The sequence below is a fragment of the Mustela nigripes genome, chromosome X (genome assembly GCF_022355385.1).
Source record: "Mustela nigripes isolate SB6536 chromosome X, MUSNIG.SB6536, whole genome shotgun sequence".
Lineage (NCBI taxonomy): Eukaryota > Metazoa > Chordata > Mammalia > Carnivora > Mustelidae > Mustela > Mustela nigripes.
The window spans coordinates 38,884,237-38,897,335 of NC_081575.1; the positions used below are offsets into that span (position 1 = coordinate 38,884,237).

Genomic DNA, 13,099 nt, shown 5'->3' on the forward strand with positions numbered 1-13,099 from the left:
AAAAAAAAAAAAAAAAAAAAAAAAAAAAAAAAAAAAAAAAATGAACCTTGACCCCTAGTTCATACCATAAAAATATTTTTATTCGAACAAATCATAAACCTAAATATAAAAGCTTAAATATTAAATGTTACAGAAAAAATAGAAGAATATTTCCATAAACTTGAATAGGCAAATATTTTGTAATAGGAGACAAAAAGCACTAACTATGAAAGAAAAGTAATAAACTGAACTTTATTAAAATTAACTTTTGAAAAAAATAACTTTTGATTGTCACACAACAGTATTAAGAAAATATCACACAATAGCATTAGGAATGAAAGGCAAATTTGAGACAGAAAGAATGTATTTGTAATACATGTATCTGACAAGGGCTCATATTCCAAATATATAAAGAACTGTCCTATGTCAATAAGGAAAAAGGGTAAACAATCCAATAAATGTGAGTAAGAAAACATGGAGCAGGCATTTCAAAAAGATGCTATCCAAATGGCCAATAAGTATATGGAAAGGTGTTTAATAATATAGTCATTCATTTAAAAATGTAAAACAAAACTTCACTATGACACTTCTATGTACCCACCAGAACAGCTAAAATTAAAAAGACTGACGATACCAAATGAGGTGAGGTGTACTAACCACAATATAATTATGACAAGACACCAGGAGCCACCCAGGAACATTTCATACATTGCATGTGAGACTGTAACTTATAAAATCACTTTGGAAAATGGCACCATCTACTAAAGTTAAATGTATACCTACTCTATAATTCAGTAATAATACTATGAAGTTATTGTCTAAGAGAAATGAGTATGTATGTCCACAAAAAGACATGTTAAAGAATGTTAACAGCATCTTTTTTAATAATCTCAAACTAGAAACAACACAGAAGTCCATCAACAGGTGAATGGGTAATTGATTTTATGTATTTCTTCAATGGAATATTACGTATTTCTTCAATGGAATATTATAGAGTAATTATTAAAAAAAACAATCTACTGACACATGCAACAAGATAAATGAATCTTACAGACATGAGTGAAAGAAGCCAGATGGAAGGATATAACCTGTATGATTCCATTTATATTAATTTCAAAAACAGGTAAAATTACTTGATGATAATAGAAATCACAGTAGTGGTTACCTTGGGAGGTGGTTTCACTGTGAAGGGGCCTGGGTAAAACTTTATGAGGCAAGGGAACTATTTTATATCTTGATATGTGTGGTGGGTACACGAATTATATATGGGTGAAAACTCATCTATAGTCTTGTACATTTTACTCTACATTATACTTCAGCAAAATGTTAAGGAAAAGATAACCAAAGGCCCACTCTATCCATGCCACTGTGCAATCCAAAAGACAAACAAACAAATGAAATACAAGCATAACCAGAGCAGATAGTATAACAAGGTAGTTCAGGCTACTTACTTGACTATAATGCTAAGTCCCTTTGCTTGCATGACTCAGTCCTTATCATATAAATGAGCTGAAGAGTTGTCCTACCAACAGCCATCCCACTGTGTGCCTGAGCACAACTCTCTAAGACAATCAGTGGCAGGCTAAAGTTTGGTAGCGTATGTTATCACCTACAAAAATAGTAAGGCCTCTTAATTGACTTGTGGCTAGCAGCGCCAAGATTGAAAAATGCTCTACCAAATAGTTTTCGCCCACAGGATATTGTCCTGCTGAGCTGGTAATACTCATTCTCATTTTATACAGAAAGAAATTTGGGCAAAGAAAAGTTAAAAAAAGCTGGTTCAAGATTATGTTGCTAGTCAGTATCTCATTGGGAAAGAAAACAGCAGTCTGCCAAATAAGAAGTTGCTCTGTGGGATGGGTTAGAGTAGACAGGAAGGAGAGAAGGAAGCATTTAAGAAAAGGAATATTACCAGGGAATCCAGGAAGGCCTGGTTGTCCTTTTGCTCCAGGGGTCCCTGGTAATCCAGGCAATCCAGTATCTCCCCTAGAACCCTTGATTCCAGGGTTTCCTGGGTATCCAGGCAGACCAGGTTCACCCTAAAACCATGAATAAGAAGATAAAACTGAGTCTCTACATGATGTAGATTGTATAACAACATAACATTATTTATAGAGCTTTTATTTTATGTCAGGCACTCTGATAAGTGCTGTACATAAAATGCTTTTTTAATCACTTGCAGAAATTTAACTTGAAAATGCTTTGTTTAATCATCACAATAGCTCTTTGAGTTAGGCTTTATCATCTCTACTTATATCTACTTATAAATGAGAAAACTGAATCTTGGAGAATTCAAGTGCCTAATGGCTCTAGCAAGTGGCAGAATTAGAATTTGAACCAAGGTTTGTCAGACTCCAGAGTTCACGCTATTTCTACAATACGTAGATGTATTACTCATTAGTCCTTAACACTTCAGTAAGAAACACACTATCCCATTTTACAGTGTTGCAACTAATAAGTTGTGGAGTCTGCATTTGGATCCAGATAGTCTGATTTGAATCTGTGATTGTTATCCCTAGTATGCTACAATGAAATTCAATGCTTACAATAATTATGTCAAATATTATTGACAAATTATGTCAAATAGTTACAGTAGGTTCTACTGTACAAAGTAAATTTAATCTTAACATGTAGTGCTTATGGTTGCCTAGGTGAATAAGATCATCTACTTGTGACTTAAATGATTCTGCATTATGGCAAAAGCCTTTTCAACTAATTCCTTTTCTCCTTACATCCCACTGGGCTGGAAATACATGTATTTTGATCTGAACCCTTATAAATCAAACATCTAGCACATTTTTATACACATAATAAGTATACAATTAAATTTTGGATTGAACTGGTTCCATCTTAGATATTTACACAGGAAAGCTTTGAATAAACTATAATTCTTCTTGTTATTCATTTACCAATGACATTTATATATCAAAATGAAAAATAAGAAAATTCCAATAGTCTGCTAATGGTAAATCTGAAAGGCAGTAAACAAGCTCCTGGTGACTTATGATAATGTTAAGTTCTATAAACAACCACAATCTGTTAATTTCAACTAGCACTCAGTTCCCCACTACATTTCTCACCACTCTATGACCCTATTCTAAATTGCATAAAGAAAGTTAATATTTCACCACGGCTTCTGAAAAGGACTAAAATTTGCTAATTTAAGTTTTATCTAAGTTTTTATCATTCATACACTTTCAGAGAAAACAATGCACTTCCAAAAAGGTCTGCAAGAAGAAATTTAAAAAAAGAAGATGAAGAAGAGCATACTCAGAACATCGACAAACTGGCCAGAAATCTTACAAATCACTCTGAGAAAGGACAGTTCTATTTACAAAGCAAAAGCTTGACATGACTTGAATAGACTTAAGAAACAAATATCCACATTTCTTCAAATGTCATCCTTTGATAGAATTTTATTTAGATAACATTGACATATAACATTAGTTTCAGGTGTACAACACAATTTGATATTTGTATATACTGTAAAATGATCACTACAATAAATCTAGTTAACATCCATCATCATATATAGTTACAAAATTTTTGGTTCTTGTGATAAAAACTTTCAGGATTTTCTCTCTTAGCAACTTTCAATATATGATAGAGTATTAACTACAGTCACCATGCTGTACATTACATCCTGATCACTTAGTTTATAGCTAAGTCTATACTTTTTAAACCTCTTCACCCATTTCACCCCCCTTCCAATATTTCACCCCCATCTCTGGCAACCACAACTTTGTTCTCTGTATCTATTAGCTCATTATTTAAACGTTTTTGTCTATTTATTTATTTTTAGATTCCACATATAAACTAGATCATATGGTACTGGTCTTTCTCTAACTTATTTCACTTAGCATAATGCCCTCAAGGTCCATCCATGTTGTCCCAAATGGCAAGATTTCATTCTTATATGGCTCAGTAATATCCCACTGTATATATATCCCACATTTTCTTTATCTATTCATATACCAATGAACACTTAGGTTGCTTTCACATCTTGACTATTGTAAATAATGCTACAATATACATGGGCATGGGTTTATCCTTTCAAGTTAGTGTATTCATTTTCTTTAGATAAATATCCAGAAGTGGAATTGATAGATCATATAATAGTTCTTTTATAAAATTTTACTTAATTTTATTTTTTTTCAGTGTTCCAAAATTCATTGTTTATGCACCACACCCAGTGCTCCATGCAATATGTGACCTCCATAATACCTACCACCAGGTTCACCCAACCCTACACCCTCCTCCCCTCCAAAACCCTCAGTTTGTTTCTCAGAGTCCACGGTCTCTCATGGTTAGTCTCCCCCTCCAATTTCCCCCAACTCACTTCTCCTCTCCATCTCCCAATGTCCTCCATGTTATTCCTAATGCTCCACATGTAACTGAAACCATATGATAATTGACTCTCTCTGCTTGACTTATTTCACTCAGCATAATCGCTTCCAGTCCCGTTCATGTTGATACAAAAGTTGGGTATTCATCCTTTCTGATGGAGGCATAATACTCCATTGTATATATGGACCATATCTTCTTTATCCATTCATCCAAGGAATCTAGAAAGACCTCGAGTACTTGATTGAAAGACTGATGAATCATAAGTTTAGACAAGAGCTTTTGAGAGCAGCTAGAGGGAAGAGATTCCTTACGTACAGAGGAAGGTCCATCAAAATAATGTCAGACCTGTCCACAGAAACCTGGCAAGCCAGAAAGGGCTGGAAAGACATATTCAGGGCACTAAATGAAAAGAACATGCAGCCAAGAATACTTTGTACAGCAAGGTTGACATTCAAAATGCATGGAGAGATAAAGAGCTTCCAAGACTGGCGAGGTTTAAAAGAGTATGTGAGCACCAAGACAGCACTACAAGAAATATTAAGGGGGATTCTATAAAAGAAGAAAGAACCCAAGAGTGTCATAAAACAGAAATTTACAGAGACAATCTATAGAAACAAGGACTTCAGAGGCAACGTGTCAATAAAAACGTGTATTTCAATAATCACTCTCAATGTTAATGGCCTAAATGCTCCCATAAAATGGAACAGAGTTGCAGACTGGATAAAACAACAGAACCGGTCCATATGTTGTCTACAAGAGACCCATTCTGAACCTAAGGATACATCTAGACTGAAAGTGAAGGGATGGAGAAGCATCTTTCATGTCAATGGGCCTGGGGTAGTGATTCTCATTATCAGATAAATTAGATTTTAAACTAAAGACTGTAGTCAGAGATAAAGAAGGACACTACATCATTCTTAAAGGGTCTATCCACCAAGAAGATCTAACAAATGTAAATATTTATGCCCCCAATACGGGAGCAGCCAACTACAAAGACAACTGTTAATCAAGATAAAGAGTCATATTGATATATATACATGAACAGTAGGGGATCTTAACACGCCACTGTCAGTAATAGATCATTCAAGTAGAAAATCAATACGGAAATAAGAGCATTGATTGACACATTGGACCAGATGGACCTCATAGATATATACAGAACATTCCACCCTAAAACAATAGAATACTCATTCTTCTTGAGCACACATGGAATTTTCTCCAGAATATTTTTATTTTTCTGAGGACCCTCCATGCTATTTTTCACAGTGGCTGTATTAATTTACATTCTCACCAGCAGTGCACAAAGGTTGCCATTTCTCCCCATCTTTGGTAACACTTGCTAAAACTTCTTGTTTTTATAACAGCCATTTTAACAGGTGTGAAGTGATATTTCATTGTGGTTTTGATTTGCATTTCCCTGTCGATGAGTTGTCAAGTACCTTTTCATATAGCTGTTGACCATCAGTATGCATTCTTTGGAAAGATGTTTATTCAGTTGCTCTAGCCCATTTTTAATTGGATTCTTTATTTCATTTTTAATGGCTGTATAAGTTCTTTGCATATTTTGGATATCAAGCCCTTACCAGCATATGATTTGCAAATATTTTCTTACATTCAGTAGGTTGCCTTTTCACTTGGTAAATTCTCTGGCTGTGCAGATTAGTTTGGTGTAATCTCTCTTGATTAATATGCTTTTATTGCCTTTGTTTCTGGAGACACATCCAGAAAAACATTGCCAAGATCAATGTCAAGGAGATTACTGCCTGTTTTCTTCTAGGAGTTTTATGGTTTCAGGACTTACATTTAAATCCTTAATCCATTTTGAGTTAATTTTTGTGTATAGTGTAAGACAGTAGTCTAGTTTTATTCCTTTGCCTATGGCTATAACTTTTCCCAATGCCATTTATAAAAGCAACTGTGCTTTCCCCATTGTATATTCTTGCTTTGTCATAAATTAATTGACTATATTTGTGTGGGTTCATTTCTGGGCTCTGTATTCTATTGCATCGATCTTCATGTTTGCTTTAATGCCAATACCATATTATTTCGATTACTATGGTTAGCTATGTAATACAGTTTGAAATACTGTATTACCTCCAGCTTTGTTTTTCTTTTTCAACCTTGTTTTGGCTACTCAGAATCTTTTGTGGTTCCATAAAATTTTAGGGTTGTTTGGTTTATTTCTTTGAAAGGTACCATTAGGATTTTGATGAGGATTGCAGTGAATCAGTATATTGCTTTGGGTAATATGGACATTTTAACAATATTAATTCTTCCAATCCATGAGTATCTTCACACTTATTTGTCTCTTCAATCTCTTTCGTCAGTATCATAGTTTTCAGAGTATAGGTCTTCCATCTCCTCAGTTAAATTTATTCCTAAGTATTTTATTTATTCTGATCCAATTGTAAATGGGAGTGTTTCTTTAATTTCTCTGATAGTTGGTATTATATAGTATATAGAATATATAGAAATGCATCAGATTTCTGAATGTTGATTATATAACCAGTGATTTTCCTGAATTTATTTATTAGCTCTAACAGTTTTTGGTGGAGTCTTTAGGGTTTTTTATAAATATAAGTATAAATACACATACACACATATACATATATTTATCTGCAAATAGTAACAGTTTTTACTCTTTCCTTTGCAATTTGGATGGCTTTCACTTCTTTTTCTTGCCTAATTGCTCTGGCTAGGATTTCCAATGCTATGTTGAATAAAAGTTGTAAAAACTGGCATCCTCGTTTTGTTTCTAATCTTAGAGGAAGAACTTTGAGCTTTTCACAACTGAGTATGATGTTAGCTGTGGGCTTCTCACATATGACCTTTATAATGTTGCAATATACTCCCTCTATGCTCATTTGTTGAGAGTTTTTATCCTTTATTTTATTAATGTGATGTATCATATTTATTGATTTGTAGATGTAGACCATTCGTGCATCTCTGGAATAAATTTCATTTAATTGTGCCATATGATCCTTTCAGTTGTTACATTGTTTAATTTGGTTTCCTAATATTTTGTTGAGGATTTTGGCATCTATGTTCATTAAGGATACTGGACTGTAATTTTCTTTCTTTTTTTTTTTCCCCTGTGGTGTCCTTAACGTTTTGGTATCAGTGTAATGCTGGCCTCATAAAATGAGTTCAAACGTGCTCTCTCACCTTCAGTATTTTGGAAAAGTTTGAGAAGCATAGATGTTAAATCTTTAAATGTTTGGTAGAATTCACCAGTGAAGTCGTCTGGTTTTAGACTTGTGTTCCTTGGGAGGTTTTCTGGATTACTGATTCAATCTGGATTGCTGTACTAGTAATCAGTCTATTCAGATTTTGTATTCCTTCATGATTCAATCTTGGAAGACTGTATGTTTCTAGGAATCTATTCATTGCTTCTCGGCTCTCCAATTTGTTGGCATATAATTATTTATAATAGTCTTTTATGATCTTTTATATTTCTGTGGTGTCAGCTGTAAATCCTTCCTTCATTTCTGATTTAATTTTTTATTTGAGACCTCTCTTGGTGAGTCTAGTTAAAGGTTTGTCAATTTTGCTTATCTTTTCAAAGAACCAGCTCTTAGTTTCACTGATCTTTTTCTATTTTAAGTTGATAGCAACTTAAGTCTGAATACATCTGAAAACTGCATTTTTATTCCCCCCTCATTTTATGTTTTTGATGTCACATATTACATCTTCTCATTTTGTGCATCCCTTAGCTGATTATTGTACTTAGAGTTACTTTTAGTTCTTTTGTCTCTTAATTTTCATACTAGATTTATAAGTGATTAATCCATTTTACTATATATTTACTTTTACCTTTGAGATTTATATATTCGTATATTTTCTTGTCACTAATGCACTTTTCTTTTCAACTTAAAGAAGTCCCTTTTTAATATTTCCTGTAAGGCTAGTTTAATGGAGATGAGCTCTTTTAGCTTTTGATTGGAAAAATCTTTATCTCTCTGTCAACTCTGAATGACAACTATGCTGGGGAGAGTATTCTTGTTTGAAAGTTTCTTCCTTTTAGGATTTTGAATGTACTGTCCTATTCCTGATTGGCCTACAAAATTTCTGCTGAAAAATCTGCTTATAGTCTTATTGGGGCTCCCTTGTACCGAACAAGGGGTTTTCCTCTTGCTGCTTTTGAGATTCTCTCTTTAACTTTTGACAGTTTACTTATAATGTGTCTTACTATTGATCTTTTGGGGTTCATCTTACTCAGGTCTCTATGGTCTTTCTTGATCTGAACATTACCTCCCTCAGATTAGGGAGGTTTTCAGCCATTATTTAAATAAATTTCCTTCTCCTTTATCTCTCTCTTCTCTTCCTGGAACCCCTTATAATGCAAATGTTTTTGAGATTTATGTTGTCTCACAGGTCCCTTAAGCTATCTTTACTTTTTAAGTTTTTTTTTCCTTTTTGATGTTCTATTTGGGTTTCATACTTGTCTTCTAGAGCACTTCCTTCTGCTTCATATAGTCTCTTTTTCAACACTCTCATGTACTTTTCAATTCAGTTATTGTATTCTTCAGCAAAACAGCTATTTCCCCCAGTCTTGAAGGAGTAGCCTTGTGTAAAAGGTACAACTTATCCATCAACTTTAGACATAAGTTCCTTGTTGTCTCTCAAACCTCTGTCTAAGCAGCATAAGTCATTCTTGATATGTCCCAGTTGTTGAGGGTGTGCCAAGACCTGCCAGTGTCCTAAAGGGGGGGATCACAGTTAGGCACCTAGTTTCAGGCTGATTGGAAGCTAGATCCTCAGATAGCAATTTAAAGTATGCAATATATATGGTCCTGTGGTACCATAATAGTAAATCTTGCTGGCCTGCAAAGTAGATGGATCTGGAGGTACTGGAAAAGTCAGGGCTTCAGAAATGTATCACATCCTTTCTGGGAGGTACCAGCAAGCCATAGCAAGGCTGAGGAAGGATACAAAGATGGCATCCTCCAGCCTACATTCCCTGAGAGCACCCCTGTAGCCTCTAGATGTATGCCAAACTTTAAGTCTGCCCCTCAGGCTGAAGCTCCAAGACAAGTAAATAGGCCTTTTTCACAGACAGACTGGGGATTTGTTTCAGTGCACTGTGTAGTGTTGTGGAGGTGGCACTGAGCAGGTGGTAGCATGCCAATAACTGTCTCTCTAATTGTTATAGTCTTATGGGATTCAGGAATGCAAGCTCCTGGCCACCAGAGCCAGATGATTAAGGAGTGACTCCAGTATGGACTGCATGCACCTGCTGGCTTTTATGGGGGCCATGAAGAGCACAGAACTGGTATGTGGCTCTTTTGCAGGGCCACAGGAGAATCCAGGGCTGGTGCTTGCCTGCCATATTTAGTGGGGCAATGGGAGAGTGCAGGGCTGGCTACACTTGCCAGTACTATCAAGGTAAAAGGAGAGTGCAGCTCAGGTCATGATCCCAGGGTCCTGGGATCGAGCCCCACATTGGGCTCTCTGCTCAGCAGGGAGCCTGCTTCCCTCTCTCTCTCTGCCTCTCTGCCTACTTGTGATCTCTGTCTGTCAAGTAAATAAATAAAATATTTTTTAAAAAATGCATCTCAGTTCCCCTATAGCCCTTTGGGATATAAGCCCCTTTGGTTTTCAAAGCCAGATATTTTGGAGAATGGTCTCTCTGTTACAGGTCCCAGGGGTTAGGGTGCTTGATGTGGGACATGAACCCTTAACTCCTCAGGGAGGCAGTCCAGATTTGTAAGATCCCTTCTGATTGTGGATCACCTTAGTGGGGGTGGGGTTTGGATGAGACCATATCTCTGCCTCTGTTACCTGTTGATGTGACACTTTTATTATTTGTTGTGAAGGAAGCTGTTCAGTTAGTTTTCAGGTCTTTTTCAGAGAGAATTAATTGTTCCCTATGTAGCTACAGATTTCCTGTGTCCATGTGAAGAGGTATATTCAGTACCTTCTTAGGCTACCCTCTTGTACTGCCCTACCAGTATCCTTGTTTTTAACAACTTACTAATTATAGAATTTTTTTCTTACACTTGACATCCTCCAATCATACTATTATGTCTCCTGAAACTTTAATTCTACTCTCTTTATAATATAGGCAGTCTCACTTTGCACAATAGTATGGAACTATTAAAATGAAGATGCAAGCTAAAACCATGTAAAATATATCATAATAATGAGAAAAATATGATTGTTCCACGACCTTTAAAAGGTTTTTCCACAACTTTTTTATTTAAGATTATTTATTTATTTATTTATTTGACAGACAGAGATCACAAGTACTCAGAGAGGCAGGCAAAAAGAGATTGGAGGAAGCGGGCTCCCTGCTGAGCAGAGAACCTGATGTGGGGCTCAATCCCAGGACCCTGGGATCAGGACCTGAGCCGAAAGCAGAGGCTTTAACCCACTCAGCCTCCCAGGCGCCCCTTCCCACAACTTTAAAATCTCCCTTCACGTAAGTTATACATGTATAGAGGAAAGTCATATATTGCTAAGTTTGTTTTCACTAACTTCCTTGTCTGCATCTCTAAAGTCTCTCAATGGTGGCAGTGTCAACATTCCTATGGTTGGCTATGTTTCTGTAACGCTATTTATATTAGCTTTAAATGTCACTTCCAGTGTTATCACTTCCCATTTTTGCTGCACTTTCATCTTTGTTGGTTAATTTACTCTTTTGAGTAGCCATACTTTTAAAATTCCACATTGGCTTATCAATGAGAGACAAAGAGAAAACAAAACTACATGCTTTGTTATTAGGGCATTAAGTGAATAACATTTTCACAATGACTAATCACTGACAGAATTTGAAAGAAATGAAATAACCGTTCACTGAACATGATACACAAGTTATGTATATAGTGATTTATGGATTGAAAAGCTAACAGACCGTGGTAACATAAGTTCGAACTATGTTGTTGTGGACTGATGTTATTTAACTATATTGTGTTAACAAATTTGTGCGTATCAGAACTGTGCAAAGTAAGAACTGCGCTATAAAATCTTGTGTTTCTCAATGTGTCACCATTATATGATAAAACAATACCATCTGAAAGAAACTACAGACTATTTCAAATACAGGATTTCTTTGTTTCATCAACTCTGAAAGTATCTAAGTTTAGTGTAGAATTTGCTTACTGAAATATACTTGAAGGGTGCATAGAGAAAGAAATGAAGTTAACCTCTTGCTTAAAGAGTTGAATATACTATGGATATTTGCCAATTGAAACATTTTTTTCCCACTGACATTCATTATAAATTCAGATATGAGTTATGGAATTTAGTTCCATTATATAAATGTTAAGATTTGCTCAGCCCAGAAAAAAATATTTATGAACAATTTAGAAAAAAATTTAAATGGAATTTCAAATCAATGAGTAAAGAATGGAATCTATAACAGATGGGATTGGGTTATCTGGATATTTATTTTGAAAACATGAAGTTACTTCCTCACCTCACACAACATAGAGAAAGAAGCTCATGGATTAAAGATGTGAATATGAAGAACAAAACACACAAGTACTGGAAGAAAAGACATAGTTCTATTTTTATAATATTATTTAAAAAACAGAAGTTTGTATAACAATCAGAAAATTATGCTCCTGATCTTTCCCACCAACTCTGCTTCCCCAAATCTCTCCTATCTTAGTATGTAGCAACTCCATTCTCATACTTGTTCAGGATAAAAACTTAGAGTCATCCTTATCTTTCCTCTCAGAGTCCATGATATCTCTCCTCTAATATTCCATAAAGTAAATCTCTCTGTCTTGACCTGGAAAATAATATTCAGATTCTAAATGTTTCCTATCATTTCCACTGTTACCACCCTATTCCACACTATCAAGATCTCTGGTCTGTATTATTTAAATAGTGTCATAAGCAGTCTCACTGTTTTCATCCTTATTGCTCTATGATCTAGTTCCAAAATAGGAGCTATATTCCCAAATTCAAGTATAATCATGTTACTCCTTCCAGTCACTCCCCATTTCACTCAGGAGTAAAATCCCTTTCTATGATCTATAAGGCTCTAGATAATCTATCTCCTATTACTAACCTGATCTCATCTTTTACTTTGTTTCACCTAATTCTGCTTAATCCACACTAGCCACCTTTATGTTCTTCAGACATGTCAGGTATGCTCTCTCACCTCAGGGTGCTTGAATGACTCATTTCCTCACTGCATGTCACTAGATCGACTGTGTTCAGAGCAGCTTTCTTTTACTACTCTATTTCAAAATTTAACAATTCTCAGCAATTCCTATCCCCAAGCCTCACTTAACTTTTGCCATACCTTCTAACACACTATAAACATATTTATTTTATTGACTAGATGCAAGCTCTGCACAGGCAGTAAGTTTGTTTCATTCATTTTCTATCTCTAGCACCTAAAGCAGTACCTGGCACCTCACCTCACATACTTATTAGGTACATTTTAAATGAATGAATATATAAAAATGTAAAAATTGCCCATGTAAAAAATTTGTACGCTACATGATAAGTGTACAGTAAACAGGGTTATAAGACAAACAAATGACTGACTGGGAGAAAACAACAGATATAATAGACAATAGATACATCTTTATGAAGTACTTCTATAAATCGATAGGAAATACACTGGGTGTGGTCCATAAACAATGAATCTTGGAACACTAAAAAATAAAATAACATTGAGAAAGGAAAAAACAAAAAAATTTAAAAAGATTTTAAAAGATGACCGAAATGAGGAGGACTCAAGATGGCGGAGAAGTAGCAGGCTGAGACTACTTCAGCTAGCCGGAGATCAGCTAGATAGCTTATCTAAAGATTGCAA

The 13,099-nt window shown here is 35.2% G+C and overlaps 1 protein-coding gene across 1 annotated transcript in view; it reads right to left on the reverse strand.

Annotated features, from left to right (window-relative positions):
- The window catches only part of COL4A5 (collagen type IV alpha 5 chain), a 244,700-nt gene that overhangs the window by 35,171 nt on the left and 196,430 nt on the right, over nt 1-13,099 (reverse strand). Inside the window, exon 37 of the mRNA XM_059385657.1 lies at nt 1,892-2,018. Within this exon, the coding sequence (XP_059241640.1) occupies nt 1,892-2,018 (127 nt within the window). The remainder of the gene's footprint in view (nt 1-1,891; nt 2,019-13,099) is intronic.